The sequence below is a fragment of the Chenopodium quinoa genome, unplaced genomic scaffold, assembly GCF_001683475.1.
Source record: "Chenopodium quinoa cultivar QQ74 unplaced genomic scaffold, ASM168347v1, whole genome shotgun sequence".
Classification (NCBI taxonomy): Eukaryota; Viridiplantae; Streptophyta; class Magnoliopsida; order Caryophyllales; family Amaranthaceae; genus Chenopodium; species Chenopodium quinoa.
The window spans coordinates 3445386-3467446 of NW_018745281.1; the positions used below are offsets into that span (position 1 = coordinate 3445386).

General features: G+C 38.4%; 2 protein-coding genes across 6 annotated transcripts; both read right to left on the minus strand.

The window, feature by feature from the left end:
- Window positions 1–1915: 1915 nt before the first annotated feature.
- On the minus strand, window positions 1916–8850 carry LOC110711686. Of its 5 annotated transcripts, XR_002509404.1 has the most exons (14): window positions 8591–8850; window positions 8399–8504; window positions 8219–8282; window positions 7547–7648; window positions 7404–7468; window positions 7054–7149; window positions 6799–6878; window positions 6422–6638; window positions 5070–5125; window positions 4361–4489; window positions 3067–3250; window positions 2458–2620; window positions 2294–2377; window positions 1916–2187 (listed from the first exon to the last, which is right to left on the minus strand). XR_002509404.1 is itself a non-coding variant. In XM_021890101.1 (12 exons), the coding sequence occupies exons 1-12, from the start codon at window positions 8611–8613 to the stop codon at window positions 2513–2515; spliced, it is 1230 nt and encodes a 409-aa protein (XP_021745793.1). In that variant the 5' UTR covers window positions 8614–8850; the 3' UTR covers window positions 1916–2512. The 5 variants fall into 5 exon arrangements, 1 of the variants encoding a protein (XP_021745793.1); XR_002509401.1 differs by lacking the exon at window positions 2294–2377 and having other exon boundaries at window positions 1916–2227; XR_002509402.1 differs by having other exon boundaries at window positions 1916–2377.
- Window positions 8851–9852: 1002 nt separating this feature from the next.
- LOC110711711 (DNA-directed RNA polymerases II, IV and V subunit 11) lies at window positions 9853–12151 on the minus strand. The gene is made up of 5 exons (XM_021890128.1): window positions 11993–12151; window positions 11787–11876; window positions 11616–11694; window positions 10531–10626; window positions 9853–10200 (listed from the first exon to the last, which is right to left on the minus strand). The coding sequence occupies exons 1-5, from the start codon at window positions 12043–12045 to the stop codon at window positions 10168–10170; spliced, it is 351 nt and encodes a 116-aa protein (XP_021745820.1). The 5' UTR covers window positions 12046–12151; the 3' UTR covers window positions 9853–10167.
- Between the last annotated feature and the right edge of the window lie 9910 nt (window positions 12152–22061).

Sequence of the window (22061 nt, forward strand, 5' to 3'; positions counted from 1 at the left end):
TACACTCTGATTCTCTTCCAATCTCTGTCCTTGTTTTTTTAAACTAGAACAGTAAAATAAATAGTTTATACAGAACCTGCGAAATACATACTGGTTAAGAAAGAGTCAAACAATTGTGTGATCTCTTTTGTTGGTCTGCTATTGAAGGCAAACACTCCCTTTACTCAGAAACAATAGTTGCATATACTATTTTGGTCGTCCAAAGAGTAGTTGTCACCTTTCTTGTATTAGTAATGGTATGATTGGATTTCTCAGATGCCCCAACTTGTTGATTTATCTGTTAAACATGAGAATAACCAACTAATAAGGTCTTTCATTGAAGTTATGTCATTTTTTTTGGCTGCAATAGCTTCTTGTTGTTCTCCCCATGTTTTTACTGTTATAGTTTGTTTGTTTTAATATTTGGGCGCAAAACGTGGCTATAATTAGTTGGTTAATTAATATGTAATTGTCTTTAGAGCAATGACTTGCTATCACCTATGATAAGTTTCAATTTTTATTAAATTTTGATAGAATTGCTGGATTTGCCTGTAAGATATACAAAGTAAATAACATAATGATCCCATAATTGCATTCCACTCGAGCTTGTCATGTATTTGTGTTGTCATTCTCTGTAGTGCAACTTAGTAAGTTTCTGGGAGTATTTCATAGTTATACTTTTATATATAATTTCTGGAATTACCTTTCATTCAATGCTCTTAGCAAATTTGGGTTATATGGCGAATCTGTCTCGTTGGTTTTGTACTGCAGCGGATTTTGCTTCTGGATTAGTGGATGTCTTTTCTCTTTGTGCGAGCAGAGTTTTGTTCTGATTGCTGCTTAAGGTTGTAATGTTTGAGGAATACCTTTCTTTTGTAAGGTTGTAATGCTTAAGGTTGTAATGTTTGAAGAATACCTTTCTTTTGTAACTTGAGTTTATCCTCATGAATACATTTACCAAAGTACTATTTCAAGATTTCTTCATTTCTTGCAACTCATCTTACTAGGTAAAGGGAGGATCAAGGAGTGGAGGGATGCTTAGTCCCTCCATCTCCCCCCAGTGTGACCGGGGTTCGATCCTCACCCCCAGCACCCCTCCTGTGATAGGAGGGGCACCCCGTATCTTACCGTTTAAAAAAAAAAAAATCTTACTAGGTAAAGGCTTGTCATATTATATTAGCTAGTCCTGGAATCTTATGCAGGAGTTGCTTGATTGTTTTCTATATTTTTTGCGAAAATTTCTGTGTTTTGGCTTTTGACAGAAATTTCTCTGTAAGTTCTTATTATATTGATAACCATAAAGTTTTTACTATACACTAACCAGTCTAACCCCTGGGACAGTGTAGTTTTATACTGCTACTACAGCTATTTTCAGTATGTCATGCTTTAAACTTTCAATACTTAAAGCAGCAAGTGTTTACTGAGCTATAGACCAAACCCGATGAACCAAATTTGACCCATTCCTTTTGCCTTTACATTGCACATGTACACACTTCATATATCAAATTGCACACTGAGCACAACCCAAACCAAACCAAAACTAAACACGAACCCAACCCATTTTTTTTGAACCGGTAGCTCTAATCTTAAGAACCAGTCTATCAAATCATGAATAGAAAAGAAATTGTACGAAGTATATTGACACAAATAAATAAGGGTTATTGTTGACTCAATTTGTACACGATAGGGGTTACATTCAGCCATTAAGAAGAAAGTGAATACATAAAGTTGATGCAATATAAAATATGTATCAACATCAGAGAAAAGGTGCTGGAAATATACAAGCAAGCAACTCGCAGCACTTCAGAAAGAGACATTAAGCATTTTTCTGATCCAGCATTTTGCATTTTCAAATCAACACAACACAACATATATTAGCTACTTGGATTTGAACTTCAAAAGAAATGTATCTCAGAGTCTCAAGTGACCCAAGCAATTCCATGAAAACATAGAACAAGGCTTCAAAGTGCTTGCTTCAACTTCATAAATTGTTTTACAATTTGCCATTTTTCAAGTATGGCCACATCGTGCAAGCATAGGTAAACTATCATGCATGTGTCAACTGACCTACAAATTAGAGCATGTTACAGAATATACATTCTTCTACATACTAAACCATATTCAATCAGCTGAGATTGAGATAATCAAACAATCCCAGCTCCTGAGCCACAATATGTGCATTAATGCTGTGCCTGTGAACGATCCTGTCTGCATTTAGAAGGAATCACCTCAAATCCCCATCTTGCTTCTACAAATAAAAAATTTATTCATAAACAAATTGATACAAGTCATACAATTACACGCTTAAACATACCCTGCTGATACTTGTACTCAAACAGTGCTGGAAACCAGTCAGAACACGGTGCTGGTCTAAGAGCAGAAGAGCTAAAAGCGCCGTCTGAAAGAAGCTTCAGGGCTTCATGGATGATTTTAAATAAGAATATTGCAAGGCTGAAACTTGGAAAAGGTCAGTCTTACCATAACGTAGTGGTGGACGACTGGATTCCAAGGGCCATGGTATTCATGTAGTATATTAAAGATGAGGTTCTGGGCGTATTTTCTCCATAAGTATCTCTTCAATGCCATCCACAAAACTTGTTATGCTTTTTCGTACATTTAAATCAAAAGAATTTGCCACCTCCTGCAACACAAAAATTGTGGAAATTTTACAGAAACATTTTTTATTATTACTGTTTTTTCCTCTTAAAAGGCTGATAAAAAAAATAAAAAAAATTATAAAAGCTTAATCTGTAATCAAACTTTTTTTTTTTCTTTTCAATTTATCCTTAATATTACATCTAAAAATGCATAGTAAATGTTAATACCATGATTTATCATTGGGCTTTAAAAAAAAACATGCAGAAGTATTTAAGTTTAGTGATTCAAATGGAAAATAGATTATCCTTCCACCCCAAGTTATAGTCTCACTTGCAGTTCTAGGGTATCCAAAGACATCCTACACTTCCTGAGGTATCAATCAGGTAACCTTCAATGATAACTAACACCAAAAGCTTTTGCTTCAATACACATAGCAAGACTCATTCTAGGAGATAGGAATAATAGCAACTGAGTAGAAAAATTAATTACCTCAACTTTGGAAAGCAAACTCAAAGAAATTTCTTTTGCATTCTGATTAGAACTCAAGAAAGAGAATAGCTTAAGTGGGGATATTGATAGCGGCCAACCCTGAGAAGGCTTTATAAAGGCGTCTATCCCACCATTCATGTGAGCAACAATTAACTCGTCCTTGTCCAAATACTCAAATGAATGCCTGCAACAGGCAAAAAGAAGAAACGTAAATGGGAAACATTAGATACAACTGGGTGCAACATTTTTACAATTGGTATGATTCATGATCTGCTAATACGTATATTATGAAATTTTAACCTTCTAGGTCACAGTTTTACTGTTTTACCCTCTAAACAAGGCTCTTCAATCATCAAAAAGGGTATATACATTGACATTTAATTATTTGCTTTACACCAACATGACTTCAAGCCAGATTGTGACTACAAGAAGCAAAGGTAACTTTGAGCCAGATAACAAAGTACTAGACATCAGGTGAATGCATTTCCATGGAATTTCCTTATGTTAGGCAGCAAACATAAGCTCGATCATTATCAACTACTGCTGAATGCCCTATTGCTCTTGAAGTCTCCTTTCACTTTTATCTTCTTTTTCTAGCAATGAACAGGAAGGTGAGTCAGAAGTTTAGAGCTTTACCATTTCTATAGGCCACAGATTTGAATACCTTAGCCAATGTGCTCTCTGTCTTTCAAGTTTCACTTTCAACTAATCATAGCAGCAGATTCTCAGAGTGATTTTCAGTTTTCCTTTCATCTATTCCTTAGATTGTTTCATTACTATTTTTATCATATTCTTTATGGGACTAAGGCTTTGTTGTTGTTGGTTCTGAAAAATGTAAAGGATTTACAATTGAAGATTAACTTTGTTAATGGTTAAGGACTTAAGGGCTCCTTTCCATCTATCTTGACTAAGAAGAGGAGGGGGAGTGTGCTCCTTTTCTGATTTTGAAGTTAGAGAACATCACTAGGAAGTACCACATCTATATATCCTTTGATAAGCTCTTTTCCTTTCTCATTTTCTACATTGATTATCCTGCTTCAGATTTTCTCACATTTACTGTCCTTGGTTCTCCTTGTTCTACAGAATAAAAAAAAAGACTGGATAAATCTCATGGATTTTACTGATGATTAGATAGCAAGAAAATTACACCTGCCTGGTTTACTTATTAGGTGTAGTTTACTTGTTAAATTTGAGTGAGTGAAGTACCTGCTTTTATTTTAATGTACCGAAAATACACAACAATTATTATTTTAGGCATGTAGAGGTGCAGGAAAACTTGTTAAGTAAAAATCACCTGGACTTATTAGCAATCTTCACCATAAATCGTCTTAAAGTGCAAATGACGATTCTGTCTTGGACTTTCTGCAAAAACCATCCCAAGGAAGACCTTGTCTGGGGTACTGATAGCACAGTAAATAATTTGCTGGCACAATGCAAGAGAAAATGTCAAGTAAATTACAAAATATGTAGTAAGAAATTCAAGTTACTCATACATCCGCATTATATGATGACAGAACTAAGAATTTTATTTTAGAACGAAAAATGGTTATGTGCACAGATTTATCATAGATATCCTTCACCAGTTACCAGTAATAGGTTGTAAAATCCTTTAATGTCAATTTCACTATTTCAGCAGTATCTGCAACACTTTGTTTATTATTCCTTATCCCATGATTAATATCTTTTGATGTCTTCTACAATAATACAAATAAATTATTATGCCAATTTACCATCAAGAGATAACTCTAATAAAGGTAAATAAATACTTCAACTTGCGGAAAGGATCATCTAAAATTAGAATTGTGTGTCAAAATAACAAGAAAAAGTATAAAGGTTAATTGGGATAAGACAAAGGAAGAAAATATTGATATCATCACTCATGGAGCTCATACTCATTTTAGTGAATATAAGGGTTCAAATATCTAAGTAGCTTCTCTCAAAAGTCATAGGAAATAGGAAATACTTGAGAAATGCAGTTGGAATAGATAATATGAGAGACAAACCTGAAGGTGTTTGCAGCTTCAGCAATCTCCCCTATGTAAACATCATTTGGAAAAATCTGCAGACATCAGACAACATAGTATTTTACAAGCAGTTTAAAGAATCCAGCATTGAATTTAGCTTCTCAACTTCACAAGGATACAGAACATCTTAAGGGAATTGATTTTGAAATACACCACTAAAGCATGAGTAACTTCCAGAGTATTCCAAAGACAAGCCATGGCATAAATATATAAAAGAAAAATGAAGGGGATGCATAAAAACAAGTTAAGCAAATTAGTCAAATGGAAGACTCACATCTGCTTTTACCAGGTTGGTAATGCATAAACAAAGTTTGAAATAGGACATATCAAGAGAAAGACAGTTTTTCCCTATTAGGCATATATGTTTAGCACCTGTAATTGTAACATCATAAGAAATGCAGCCTTCTCTCTTCTCAGAACCCTCATTGATTCAGTTCAACTTTTTTGTGAGGTGAGGGTGGGTTTGGGGGGTTGGGGGGGGGGGGGATTGATTTTAATTAGAAAAAAAAAAGATACAGTAACCCTTGTGGAGTCCAACAATATTTAACCAACAATAAAAAAAGCATGACACGCCAGTCATGTTGAGTAAATCATAAAAAATCCATACACAAGACCATAGCAAAGCAAGAAAAACAAACAAGTTCTTATGAAAGCACTAGCAATAAATTTATTAATTCTATTTTCTAAGAAATGTGAAATGCCATTAAAGTACACTAGCATAAGATCATACGCTACTAAATTTCCAAAAATCCGCATATCTTGTCTGAACAAACCCCACCCCCCCCCCCTCCCAACAAAAAGATAGAAAGATATTACGTAGCTAAAGCAAGTCCCAATCTCAATTCTCAAGTTGCACAAACTGACAAATTTACAGTTTTATTTGAACTTTGAATTAGTGATTCATCTATGATACCTAGTTATCCACATCAGCTGTCCAAACAAAAACCATGCAACTTATGTAGGTAGAAAGGATCCCAGGAAAGAAGGCATGTTGCTAAATAAAGTAACCATTAATGATCTCAAAAGGTGCATGTTCAAAACAAGGTGGACCAGGTCCTAATATCCAAGATGCGAGCCAGGTGGAAACACAAGCCTGTAAATCCTGACACAACATACTTTTTCTACTTATAGATACATAATACCAATTATATGGACAAACTGGCGTATAATAACAAATGACACAAGCATAACATTCTTTGAAAGACAATTAAGTGACTAGAACTGCACCAAGCCCACAAATATATTGAAGTTTTATCAATGTTATAAGCAAGGAGAACGATTTCACCAGAGCTACCTGAAATGAAATTATGAAATAGTTCATAAAGTTGTACCTCTACATTTTTAAGATCCATAGTCCCGTCAATGACCTCTATTAGTAACTCATGGTTCACTTCACACTGCTTGGAATTATCTTCAGCATTCAGCCGACACATCTCACCTTCAACATCTGGAATGTATGTCTTCAATGACACCCTTATTATATTTCCTTCAAGGTCTATCACCTTCAAACCAGTTAATGCCTCCTCGATGTTTTCAATGACCTCAATCCTAAAATAAAAAAGAGAGAAGATAAGACAAAATTAAAGCAATGCAAGTCAAATACAACCTTAAACCAGCGATTATTTTCGCCATCTGTACAATCTGTAGACTAAGAGCACTACAAAGACGAGGCAGTTGTTTTATATGGGATATACAATTGTCCTGCCACCTTTTCAAGTTGAGGTCAAGATCCTCCATGGACTTCAATGTCGCATTGTTCATCTCAATTTGATGTTTCAAGTTTAAAACCTGGAAGATAAAAAGCCAAAAAACATAAACATACACATCGATAGTTGACATCAATCAGTACCACACAGCATATATCGAGAATATACTTCCTGCACAAGTCCCTGAAAATTAAATTGGTCAAGGCCAAACATAACTGGCTAGCACCATAATATAAGATGTCATGAAAAAAGTTAACCTCGAAGTAGTCTTCATGAAGTGCCTTTGCTTCAGGTTGACCCTCTCCAGATTTGATTCTATCAACATGTTCTACTGTTTTTGCTAGCCCCAGTCCCTGTGTTTAACCATATGACAATAAGTAAACACTTTGAGTTGGCACAGCCAGAGACAAATTTCTATGACAAGACCATTGGAATCAGGATATTTCATTACTCATAAGCAAGTTCAACTTGTAAAAATTTCAGGCTGAATGCTGAAGATATACAACAGTTACAATTACCACACAACTCTACAACTGTATTTCAGGCAAATAATCATTGACCAGCACCAGTAGACCTTCTAATTGTGTGATTATCGTTGAAAACTCACCTCCAAACCAGTATGCTCCAAGAGATGGCGCAATGACTCAAGATTACTTTCCAATTGACAAGTACCTAAAATTACCAAACCAATTAGCAAGCTGTTTGGTATCTATCAAGATAATATGACAAAAAATATATGCAGTGGCCCACCTTCCATGTACAATTTTTTAAGACTCTCGATTTCATTGGATAGGGACGCACTTTCAGCCTCTGTCGTCCTAAGCTCATCTCTCAAAGAATCCATGTAAGCATCTGCAAGTATGATTCAGGTACAAATCACATGAAAACATTTGGTAGACATATCTACAATCCCTCTATATCATTGCAAAACGATTATATCCTTTCATTGAGTATTTCATTTCAATAGTTCTGCAATCATTCTAACTCATACAACTCACATCTGCAAATTAGTAGCCTCGCCCGGCCCTCACACCTTCAACGAAGGATCTAATGTTACAATTGATATCCTTTGTTTAATAGGTTTGCCAATCTTTAACACATCTAAATACAAGGCACTCCCATCCATCCCTAAAACGCGTCACTATGACATACTCGTTACTTTTCCAAATTACCAAATCCCTCTATTTCCCCTAGCAAAGGAATTAAACTTGTTCACATTTCATAAAATCCAAGTGACTTTTTTTTTTTTTTTTAATTACAATGTACTTCAATAGCTTATAAGTGATTCTTCTCATGTTACGAAAACGAGCAAAACTTGCAAAATTAGCAAATCAACACATAATAAACAAACCATTCCAGAAAAATGATATGGGAATTCAGCATAACAACACCAAAGAAGACAAAACTTAGAAATGTGCTTACCCAAATCTTCATCTTTGAAAAACCCAACATCCGAATGCTCGGAGACAATTTCTTTCACATTGGTCTGCATTAATTTCATATATTAACAGTATTATAAAAATTATTAATTCACAAAGCAAATCATAGCTCGAATCATAACTTACTAAATTAAATTAAAATAAAGTAAGAAGGATAGTAAACCTCAAGAGCTTGAACGCAGTCTTGAAGAACAGAGTCGGAATCTGAAGAGGAAACTACGGAATTGGTAGCGGAATTTGCGAGGAAATTGGATAATTCATCAATCCGACTGGGAAATTACAAAATTTAACAATATGAGTGAGAAAATGTGGGTTGAAAATAAGGGGATGATTAGAGGAGAGAGAGAGAGATTACCTGCGAATAGTTTCGACCTCCATTATCAGTTTGCTGAATGAATTAGGATGCCTTTCAAACTTGAAATTTAATTTCAAACTCCCTTCATCCTTGTTTGTTTGCCCATATTCTATTTTAACGTATAAAGATTGTCCAATGGTGACACGTCTTCTCCGCTTACTTCACTAAACTGAAAACGACAAAGATATCCCACATCTATTACCAAGTTTTTGGTATAGAGGAAGCAATCACTTAATTTCACTTCTCTAAGCTTACTTTAGCTTGTATGAATTTTGGTTGTCTCCAAAATGTGCAAAAAGATGACTACTTAAGTATTTCATGTTATTTTGATTACTCGTACTTGCGATGGAAAGAAGATTCTTTTAGCTAACATGCTACAAAGTATATTTTAAATTTTAGGGTGTATCGGTGCATAACATCACCTAGTTACTTGTTATCTATGTTACATGGACTCTTCATTTCACCTCAATTATCCATGTCGAACCTTCGATACTCGGACATGGATATGACTATTGGATACATCACTTTTAATTCAAAATCATGAAATTTTTTCATAAAATAGTCTAGTCAGACACTTGAATACGTACCCCTATCGAATTTGGGTACAGACAAAATAGTTTGTGTTAATTGTATATTAGTGGCTCAAATGGGACCTTGAACAATATAAGGTAGGACCCGTAGGAGAAATATAAAAAGTTAGATGCAAAATCAATCCGATAGTTTTCATACATAACTTTTGTACACGAAAACAAACAAGGAACACAAGGTATATTCAATTATTCTTGCTATATGCAAATTTAAGAGTGATATTTGTGTGAGGTGATTCAATTTCGCTTACATAGATGATGTAGTCTTTAGATATGAAAGAAAATCGTGAGCTAATGGCCTAGTTTATGGGATTATTTAGCCACGTTTAAATTGAATCCATACTTCCAAAACATTGTTTACTTCATAATCGAATGGAGTCCAAGGCCAATCAATCAAAATCACCAGTGTCATAATTTTAATTTATTCAACATGTAGCTAGATGATGCTATTCAGATGGGGCTTTTTAATTGAATTAACCTTAATCTTAGACATTCCCTGTTTGTAATAAGATGGCTTTAACGCCATTGAACTTCAAAATTTTCATTCACAAGAGAACTCAAATCACCCAATCTACTCAACCTCAAAAGAGGGTGGCTACAAACCAGAAATCCGACCCATTAAAATGTGCAACTTGAGCAGAAAATTTGTTAATACATTTATAAACTTTTACCAAGTTTAGGATAGCATGATGCTTAAGTAGGGATCATTTGATTACTTATAAATCAAACAGTTAGTCGCTGAACAGCACAAGGGAATAATTTACCAGTGAACTAAGCAAATAGTGTCTGTTGACAGGAGAACAAGCTGCACCCAAAAGTGGGATCTCCCTAGCTACAGCAAATGGGATTTTCATTGACAAGCTAGCTAACTATTCATGTCTCAAACCACAAAATCTAAACAACCCATCTAGATACAAATCACTATACTACATGTCTTCTTCGGATATCCATGGACACATCAAACAGAGCACCACCACTCCCTGGCTTGGATCAATAATCACTTGCAAACCTTGCCATCTCAGCCTACAAAATGCAAATTACATATTAGATCAATAGCATTGAGTAATTTCCAACAGCACAACAATCCGCTGTTGCCTAGAAGATATTGGTGCTGAACAAGATACTTTGAGAATAATGTGTCTTTTGAGATACAATAACACTCTAGAAGCACAAATCAATAAGGCAGCTCATCCTTAAAATCCATTTGCAATCTCCAAAGAAATTTTTATTGGTGCAAAAATCTCCAAAGATATCAATATTCAACAAGCTGTTATCAAACCTTATATAAACAAACCGACACTACAAGTTTTATTAACATAGATTATTAAAACAAAGTACACATGACTTTCTCACCTCAAATGCACCTTTCAAACAGTCAAGTTCCTTGTCTAGGTCATTGATCGCTTGATTGTATGCCTGTGTTGGTGAAGACTGGCTTGTAGTGTGAATCTGCGCAGATAAAACAATCCATTTAACAATGCATGAGACATGTAAGGGGGGTTCAAGAATTCTCAGATATCAATTCACAATAAGATGTGAACTAAAGATATTAGTCGCCACCAATGAAATAAATGGTCTTTAAAGTCCTTAGCTAATCAGATACACAAAAGTAATTACTACACTCTCGAGCTTTACTAAAAGGCACAAGATATTCAGCAGTATGATTAAAAAACTGTGAGAGATACCAACTTCTGCAGAAACTCAGAAAGCAGAGGCATAGCAGCATCACCCATCTTATTTATTATTGGACTAAGCGTATTAAGGAGAGATGTGATGAGGTCAACACCTTTTCGCCAATTCATAATAACAGAGGCTAGCATAAACCTAGCAGCTAGCACTCTAAAAGGCACGTATGCAAGATCTAGATTTAAAATAAACCAGAGACATAAAAGGAGGAACATAGTTTCAAGAGGTACAAGATAGCAAAACGATTCTAACAACGAGGCTTAATAGATTAAAGTATTCATAATTCACATGTGGCGCATTTCCATCAGAGAAGCATCTCAAACTGATTGTTATGGAAAAAATAAAGCCTTGTCGATAAACTCAATAATTAGAAAATAACCACATAAAGCATTCTCCAATATCGTTATCTTATGGGGCACCCCTAATACTCCCACTGCTGTAATTCTCTCAGCCAAACCCAAGTTCCGCTCTTTGACAACCTTGGGGGTTAAGATCCACATATTGTACATGAGCTCATAATTCTCCTTTAATCAAAAGTTTCATCAAATATCTCATCTTTATCTCGGCTCTAACATTACACATAAATCATTAAGCTGAAAACATTCGCTAAAATATACTACAGGAGCTAAATTACTTAATAATAACAACATAAAACAAGTAAATTATCCACATTAGCTTCAAATTTAAGCTCCAAATTACAATTGCAGAAAAAAATAAATAATAAATCGATAATACTAGTAGAAAAAACTAACCCTAACAAGAATTTTGTACTGAAGAGGGTGTGGAAGCTTGTAGCCGGCAAAAAGGACATTTGGGTCTCTGTGCAATTGCCTATACCATGTCAGAAAAATCAACAAAATCGATCAGCAAAATCGATCAAATTAGGGTTTTTGAAATTAGAAATTGGGAAAATAATTAATTACATGCGGAGGATGTTGCCAATGGTGTGGTCTTCTCTCTCAATGGTAAAAGAGGCAGCATTGATGATCTTCGTATCTCTCTCATACGAAACCCTAAAACAACAAGAAGAATAATCACCATTAACAGCAATTATCAAATTATTAATAAAAAAAATTGTGATTATCACTGAAAAAACAAAGTGGGAAAAGATAAAGATTGAGATAATTACTTCTTGACGCCTTCAGGAACGACGAATCTCTCGTATCGATCAGGAGCATTCATCTTTCTCTCTCTTCTCTGATGCTAAGCGGAGGAATTAACAAAGAACTGTGTTCAACTCTGTTCTAAAATTCGAGGGGTTAGATATGTTTTTATTTTCAGTAATTTTTCATCAACCTTGTACAACTTGTACTTTTATCCTTTACCGTCCCTTAACTAAAATTACAGTCAATAATACACTTTTTTTTTTATTTTTTTTTTTCCCTTCTATAAATACACTATACATACCTTGTACTTTCGGTTTCGGCTAAGTAATTTTATTTTATTTTTGGTTAGAAAGAGGGGCAAGCCCTTGGCTAAGTAAATTTGAGATTAGTAAAAATACAATCTCTAAACTATGCACACTTTTGGTTCCTCATCTTTTAATGTTCACTTTTGATCCGTCAACCATCATTGAAGGAGATTTCAAGGCAAATAGTTGAGAGACTAAGCTTAGATAGTAATAGTTTAGGGACCCTGAAAGCTTAGTTAGCAGTAGTTTAGGGACCTTGAAAGTGACAAGCGTTGGAATGGTCGCTACAGTCTAACGCTCAATCAAACAATATTTATACGAACACCCTAAAACCAATATAATGGCAAGTAAAGGTTCGGTCCACGAGAAACGGGAGTAAATGCTAATTGATCTTGAAATCCTAAGCTAGTTCGAAGTCAAGGTGTGAAAGGTGTTCTAAAGCTACGATACAAAAAGATAATCAATTGACTAAAACACTAGGGTGAACGGGAATCCACCCAACCATCAATAATCAAGCAAAAGGGGATCATGGAGGTAAACAAGCATGTAAGGACCATAAGTCATATCAACATCATGTGATAGGAGGACAACAAGAAACATTAAGCTTGGATTGCTCATGCACTTAACACAACTTGATACATAATCAAACCACAATCAATAATGAAACACTTGATTCACAAATGAATGATTTTAACAAGTGGAACATGCATTCAAAATCAATACTCTAGGTTAGCTACTCCTATTATAGTGATTTAACATGCAATAGCTCATAATCAATTTAATCACAAGTCATTTACCAAGAACAAACCCCAAACACTTAGATTAATTAAGGTAGGGTTTCATCCCGAAACCCTAGTTAGAGAACTACTCACACATGTTGAAAACTAAAGAAGCAAACATCTCAAGAACCCTGATAAACCCTAACATTAATACTAGCAAATATCAATAAATGAGTAATAAATGAGAAAGAGAACAATACCAATATTAAATGGAGTCAAACAAAGCAAAAGATTGAAGCTTTGATAACCGTTGTCAATGATTCGTACAAAGTATTCCAAATGCTTGCCTTGAGTGAGAAATTACAAATCTTCACTAATAATCTAAGATTAATCTAAAAGAGAACTAAATAAAACCCTAAATAAAGTTTTGGAACCCTAGAAAGGAGCGAAAAAGTAGAAATCCTAATTAATTGCTTGCTTACATTCTAATAAATGAGCCTATTTATAGTCCTTTTTGCACGCTGAAAAGTTACGCAGAATACCCCTGCGAGTTTGGCACGGGCGTGCCAAATATGGCACGGCCGTGCTGGCTGGCAGAAGATTTTGGCTGTTGAATCACGAAGATCAGCACGGACGTGCTGAACTTGGCACGGGAGTGCAGAAGGTACAGCACGGGCAAGCCAGATTTGGCACGGCCGTGCTAGGAGGCAGGGAGTTTGGCTGTTCATTCATCATATCCAGCACGGGCGTGCTAAAGATCAGCACGGACGTGCTAGTATCAGCACGGACGTGCCAATATACACACGGTCGTGCTGCTTCTAACTTCATTCTGTTGGAGCCTCTGGACATCAGCACGGTCGTGTTGCTTCTGACTGAGCCGAGCTGTAGTTCTGGCACGGACGTGCCACATTTGGCACGGCCGTGCTGAATGTCTGGAACTGCTTCTTGCTCTGTGTTCAGAATTGCAGATCATCGTGGCCTCTTTGCTTGCTGGACTAAGCTCGGTAATGGCTCGATTACGCACCAAAGGTTCGGGATTCGGCTCGGCTCGATCAAATATGCCTGTAAATGTATCAAAAACACCTCAAAAACCGTGAAATGCGTAAAGCAAGTAAATATGACGCGAATGAGCATATAAATGACCAAAGTGGACTCAATTGCGTCCGAAATCACTCGTTTATATGCTTCAAAGCGTGCCATAAAGTGCGCTTGTCAAAACCCCCCAAGCTACACTTTTGCTAGTCCTCGAGCAAAACAAAACAAAAAAAAAAAAAAAAAAGGCGCAAGCAAGAAGGAAATCAAGATAAACATTGCCCGTGTATATAAATCATTTTTAGGGAAAAAATAACATCAACGGATTCTACTTAGAACGAACGTGCATGGAGTATAAAATTCACTCAAATGAGCAAAGAGACACACGATCCAAGATGTTATTGATCAAACATTGACAAAACTAAACGAAACGTAGAGAACCAATGAGTCATGCTTCTCCCCCCAAGCTGAACCAAAACAACCGCGTCCTCCCCAGATGTTTCAAATCACCACCTTAACTAGCTCCTCGTGATTCCTCGAAGGAACCGGAAAAAGTAATGAAGTATTTGAGGAAATAATAATGGTACCCGACATCTCAACTACGCATGAACTTTCCAAAGGGTTGAAATCCATCTCCCTTCACCGGTTTTAGACCGAACACCTCTAAAGTCTAAGGGTCTTAGAAAGGTTGTAAAGTATTGGCAGTGGGTAGGGGTAAGTGAAACAATTTCAAAAGTGGATTTAAATCCTAAGTGAAGCGCAAGAATTACAATTCTCAATAACAAATCTCAAGAGATTGAATTCACATTCCACACGAACAATATTGATTCACAATTCAACTCACTACCAAATATAAAATCAAAGTACGCACTAGAAACCTTCTTCAAACTTTGAAACTGTATTCATCGTCATATCCTTATTCTCAACTAGGAAGGTTTTTTTTTTTATAGATACTTGCTCAAACCCATATCGAATATAATTCTTGAATAATAGACAGTAAGCTCAAACAAACCTTGCGAGGTAAATGATTCACTAACTAAGGGTTGGTAAAACATCGGCCATCGGGTTTGTAATGCGGGTAATCAAGAATGGGGAATAAAGGTTCAACATGGTTAGCAAGTGGGATGATGTAAAAAGAAAATTAATTTGTAACAAAACAAAAAGAACAGAAATAAGAAAAATGAAAAAGGTGCCCTTTTCCTCCTCTAAAGGTGTTAAGTCACGGTCTTGGGAGTTAAAAATCAACACAAAGATCGAAACATGCGTAATCAAGGATCCAAATATGCCACACAAAAAGAAATGATGAAGGCTAGAGAAGTTAAAACTCACGGGATCTGAAAATTAAGCAAATACCAATCAAGGGGATCAAATCCACAAAGGGGAGCGACTCCGTCTTACCACAAACCAAGACTTGGAGTTTCACATGATAACAAATGTTCTATCCCACTACCTTCGCTTAGACTTGTCTATATTGATCAACAATAGGCTCAAACCGTGCATTCATCACCAATCTAAGTGAAAGTAAACATTCCACGCATAGTCATTCGCATTTCGAATCCATGCAAGATATTATTTCAAGGATTGTACAATAGGCAAGTTCATCTTGATTCCACAACATAAGAAAAGACTATGAGGCAAACCATATAAATAGACTACATATCCTCATACCAGAAGCTTTTCTCATGCAAGACTCATTTATACACAACTAAACTAAGCAAGTAAAATGATTCACAAAGAGGCATAAAGTCACATAAATCCCAATCGTCAAACAAGTGATCAATTGATATCAACATCAATGATCCCAGGTTCTTCAGAACCGACCATACATCCTCAAATCATTCAACTTCCTCCTAAACTAGCTATCCTAAACACACAGGAAGACTAAAAGAGAAGGCTAGGATCTCACCAAATTTGCCTCCCGGGGTCTCCAAAAAGCGGCCATAAGGAATTTCCATGTGACCATGCCGCTTCTCGATGATTCCGAGCTGCAAAAGAGAGAAAAACTAGCAAAAGAAATAATAAGCCTAAGAAAGCAGTAAAAATATACACAATAGTTTGTAATTGTTCCAAATCAAAGTTCAAAAGTACTCCTCACAAAAGAGACCCCCCCAAGCTGAAATAAACATTGTCCTCAATGTTTGCACATTGGGACAGTACAAGGTGGAAAGGGGGACTCAGCAAAAACCATATCTAAGAACTGGGGTCGGCACCAGGGTGGTGAGGACCGGAGAACTGCTGACTGAAACGGTCAAAACTATCCCTCATCGAGGTGAAAACAACCGTCATCTCTTCATTCGATTGCCGAACTCTCTCGTTCGACAACCGAAGGCCCTCGAAGTCAATTCTGAGTCCCTGGAAGTCTCCTCGCAGCAGGTCAAGCTGCTGCTGATAGTAAGCATGGGGGATGCTGCCTCCCTCGCCATATTTCCAATCTTGAGGGTCCTGATGATGCTCGTCATAGTTATTGTCCTGATCATCTTCCTCCTCTTGCACTTGGACTGGGTCTCGATCAATGTACTCTGTAGACCCGTCATCGTGCCAGATGAAATCTGACTCGAAAATCCAGTTGGCGACGTCGTACACAACCGTCCTCATAGGATCGGGAAGGTAAGCGTATGGCTTACCTGCCACGAGCCAAAGATATCGTCCAGGGATGGAGGTCTCTTCAAGCCATTGCATGGCCTTAAGAGTCCTGACGTCGAGGAGAGTGCAACCGGGAACTTCCTGTAGTCCTGCAAAATCAACACCAACAAATCGTGCAATAATGGTAATCATACCCCCAATAGTTATAGCTCCCTTCCCTTTGGCTACATCCTCTAGATGCTGAATCAACCAAGCCCCCAGGTTAAGCGTACGGTTCCCCTCGGTGAGGTGCCAAAGGAACTGAAGTTCCCTAATGGACACCACTCCCGCACTATCCCCCCTAGCAAAGATGGTGGAGGAGAAGATCCTATGGGCTAAGCGGAAGGTGGGGTTAACGATGGAGGTGGCTTTGTCTTTCCTAGGGTCTCTATCCCCCCTCCCGGTTATTTGGTACCAAAAGGCCCCCGACTCGTAATGATTAGGATGGTTACCCCCAGGACCGTACCTTTGATTAGTTAACCATCCGAAAGCTGTATTGACCTGGTTTTCCTCCAAGGTGATTATCTCTGAATTCATTAGTTGAAAGGTCACGTAGTCTAAATCACCTATGACATCGCGGTGTACGCGCAAGGAGGACAAAAACTCAAGTGTTAGACGCTTATAGGTCGGGGCATGCATTCGGAGCCATGCCTCAAACCTAGAATATGTGAACAACTGTGTTATATCTGCATCTACACCTAGGGCTCTAGCAGCAACGGGGTCGTAGAACTTGGTGGGCCTAACTTGACGTGAGGAAATGACCAAGTAATTATCCATGAAGGTCGGGTTTTTAAATTCAATTCCCATGGTGTTCACCGATGGTGGAGCCACAGAGGAGGGTCCTGCGTCACCACGAGCCCTTTTGTTGGGATTTTTAATCCTAGGCATGGTCAAGTCACCCAAAATGAAAGCTGAAATTGCTAACACTACCAAGGGGGCTAAAACAACTCAACCCCACCAACCAAATCAACACCAAACAACAAGAATAATCCCACCAATTAACAAATCAACCCAAATCAACCAACAAATCAATCCAACCAACAAAAAATAAACCATAAAATTACCCCAAATTGCGAGCAAGAATTATTAGTTATTATCAATTACATAACAAAATTCAAGCAATAAAATTTGTAGTAGTTTTAAGGAAATTGAGAAGGAGGAACAAAGTTACCAAGAAGCATGCTAGAGGCAGTTGGGAGCACGGCTGGAGACGGCTGAAGCACGGCTGGAGATGGCTGAAGCACGGCTGGAGATGGCTGAAGGCTGCTGGAGGAGAAAGAAAGAAAAGTGATGGAAAGAAAGGGGATTAGGGTTTGAGGAGAAGGAAAGAAAAGAGAGAAAGTGAAAGGAAAGGAGTGAGGGAAATGAAAGGGGAAATGAGGGTTGTAGGGGAAAATGAAAGAGGAGAAGGGCCGCTGATCAGTTTTTTTTTTTTTTTTTTTTTTACTGAACCCGATAATGGCACGGTCGTGCCATATTTGGCACGACCGTGCGACCTGGCAGGGGGGGTCTGGAGTAGAAACGGCACGGTCGTGCTAAATCTGGCACGGCCGTGCTGAATTCATACTGAACTGCCTGCCACTCAGCACGGGCGTGCCAAATTTGTCACTGCCGTGCTGACTGCTGCTTCCATCTTCCTTCCGTTTCTTACCTACAACAAGCTTCCACAGACCAAAAGAGGCACATAAGAGATTATATTAACATTAAATATTAAAATAAATGAAAATAAAGAGAGAGGAAAAAGGGAAAAATAAACTAAGAAAGCAATTAAAGCGGGTTGCCTCCCGGTAGCGCTTATTTAACGTCATTAGCTTGACGTGGTCACAATCAACTTGTATGACCGCAGAGTAGTACATCAATCAACCCGACATGTGCTCCCTCGTAGTATAACTTCAAACGGTGTCCATTAACCGTGAAAGATTGCAATCCATCCAAATCATAGAGTTCAACCACCCCGGAAGGGTAAACTTCCTTGACGGTGAACGGTCCTCTCCATCTTGACATCAATTTCCCGGGGAAGAGTTTCATCCGGGAGTTGTACAAAAGGACCTTGTCACCCACTCTGAAAGCCTTGTGCTCGATCTTACGGTCATGCCATTCCTTAGACCGCATCTTGTAGAGGTTTGCACTATCATAAGCATCCATTCGAAGCTCCTCTAACTCATGAAGGTCCAACATCCTTTGTTCCCCCGCGCTTGCCAAATCAAAATTGATCTTCTTGATTGCCCATTGAGCGCGGTGCTCTAACTCGACCGGGAGATGACATGACTTCCCGTAGACCAAGCGGTAGGGGGTTGTGCCAATAGGGGTTTTGAAGGCTGTCCGGTATGCCCATAGTGCATCGTCTAGCTTATCGGACCAATCCTTCCTATTTTTCGCAACCGTCTTCTCAAGAATTTCCTTGATTTGCCAATTCGAAACCTCCGCTTGCCCGCTTGTTTGAGGGTGATAGGTTGTCCCGAAACGGTGATGGACTCCATTCTTGCGAAGCATCTTTTGGAAAGCACTATGCACGAAATGTGAACCATTGTCACTAATCACTGCCCTAGGGACTCCGAACCTTGGGAAAATTATCTTCTTGAAAAGTTTCATTACAACCTTGTGGTCATTCGTTGGAGAGGCGATTGCCTCCACCCATTTTGAGACATAATCAACCGCCACAAGGATGTATTGATTCCCACGAGAGGAAGGAAAAGGGCTCATGAAGTCTATACCCCAAACATCGAATATTTCAAGTTCAAGAATGGGTTGTTGAGGCATCTCATTCTTCTTAGACACATTTCCACTTCGCTGGCATGCATCACAAGTCTTAACAAATTCCCATGAGTCTCTGAAAATGTGGGGCCACCATAGCCCACTTTGCAAAACTTTCCGGGCCGTCTTGTTTGCACCCATGTGACCTCCGCAAGGATCGGAATGACACATCCTCAACACACTTTGAGCTTCCTCATCCGGAACACACCTCCTTAGCAAGCCATCAACTCCTCTTTTGAATAAGATCGGGTCATCCCAAATGTAGTGCCTTGCTTCTCTCCTTAGCTTCTTCCTTTGGTTCTTAGTGAAATCAGGAGGGCACTCCCCACAAGCTAGGTAATTCACCAAATCAGCGAACCAAGGCAATTCCTTCTCCTTGAGGAGGTACAAAACATCATCTTTCAACTCATCACTAATGGGCATCCCGTCGTCCTCTTGTTGTTCCTTTTCCATCCGAGAAAGGTGATCCGCTACCACATTTTCAGCTCCCTTTTTGTCCCGTATCTCCACATCAAATTGTTGCAAAGATAGGACCCAACGGAGGAGACGCGGTTTGGACTCTTTTTTGGAGATCAAGTATTTGATGGCCGCATGGTCGGTGTAGACTATAGTTTTGGAGCCAATAAGGTAGTCCCAAAACTTCTCAAAGGCATGAACAATGGCTAGGAACTCCTTTTCCGTGGTGGTGTAGTTCCGTTGTGCTTCATTCAAGGTTTTTGACATATAATAGATCACATGAAGCTTTTTATCAACTCGTTGCCCTAGAACACCCCCTATTGCCGTGTCGCTTGCATCGCACATTAACTCGAATGGGAGGCCCCACCTTGGCCCTTGCACTATTGGAGCGGAGATTAGAGCTTTCTTGAGCTTGTTAAAGGCATGAAGGCACTTTTCATCAAACCGAAAATCTGCTTCTTTTTGCAGCAAGGCATTTAGAGGTTTAGCTATTAAGGAGAAATCCTTAATGAACCGCCTATAAAAGCCCGCGTGCCCCAAGAATTGCCTTACTCCCTTGACACTCACCGGCGGAGGTAGCTTTTCAATGACTTCGACTTTTGCCTTGTCCACTTCTATTCCGGCATTCGAAATCTTGTGACCAAGGACTATACCCTCCTCCACCATGAAATGGCACTTCTCCCAATTGAGGACCAAGTTTACCTTCGTGCATCTCTCCAAACATTTCCCTAGGTTCGCCAAACCATCATCAAAAGATGCTCCTCCCACCGAGAAGTCATCCATGAAGACCTCCATCTCGGTCTCTAACATGTCGCCAAAAATACTCATCATGCATCTTTGAAAGGTTCCTGGCGCATTGCAAAGTCCAAAGGGCATCCTCCTGTAGGCAAAAGTTCCATAGGGACAAGTAAATGTTGTTTTTTCTTGGTCACCGGGGTTGATAGGAATTTGAAAGAACCCCGAGTAACCATCAAGAAAACAATAATACTTATGCCTTGTTAGTCTTTCAAGCATTTGGTCAATAAATGGGAGAGGGAAGTGGTCTTTTTTGGTTGATGTGTTTAGACGTCTATAGTCTATACACATTCTCCAACCGGTTACTGTCCTAGTTGAGATAAAATCACCATGTTCATTCTCAACTACGGTCATTCCCTCCTTTTTAGGGACAACATGGACGGGAGAAACCCATCTAGAGCTCGAAATGGGGAAGATGATGCCGGCATCAAGGAGTTTGGTGATTTCTTTCTTCACCACCTCCCCCATTTGAGGATTGAGCCTCCTTTGCCTTTCAATGGAAGGCTTTGCATCCTCTTCGAGAGTTATGTGATGCATGCATATAGCGGGGCTAATACCTTTGAGGTCATCAATGGTATAGCCTAAAGCATTTTGATGTCTCCTCAATACATCACATAACTTTCGGGTTTGGATTGCGTTCAAGGAGGAACTCATAATGACGGGGTAAGTTGAATTGGGACCAAGAAATTCATACCTTAGATGAGTTGGTAGAGGTTTCAGCTCCACCGAAGGTGCCTCATTTGCCTTTTTCTCAACGGCCATGTCAAGTGCATCCTTGGCCGTGATCTCCATGAACTTGGGCTCACCTTCATCTTCTTCTGGAATTTGCTCTTCCACATCCCCGCTTTCTTCGGTGGCACTCACCTCGAAATCATGGTTAGGAGAAAGCAAATGCACATGCATACTAGAAACAATAGAATCAATAGTATCAACCATCATACAGTTTTCAGAGTTGGAACTAGGATATTGCATACTCTTGTTCAAATCAAATACTAGAACTTTCTCTCCCACTTTCAAAGAAATCTTAACACTCTTCACATCAATGAGAGCACCCGAAGTAGCTAGGAAGGGACGTCCTAGAATGATGGGTATATGGCTATCCTCATCCATCTCTAAAACTACAAAATCGACCGGAATAACAAACTTACCAACCCGTAATGGGACATCTTCTACCTTACCTTTTGGGAATTTGATTGAACAGTCGGCCAATTGAAGGGTAATATTAGTGGGAAGAAGTTCTCCCACTTCTAGACGTTGGTAGACCGAATAGGGCATAAGGCTCACACTAGCCCCTAGATCACACAAAGCATTGTCAATTTTCATCTTGTTAATAGCACATGGAATGGAGAAATTACCGGGGTCTCCTAACTTAGGAGGCATTTTGTTCATGATTATGGCACTACAATTCT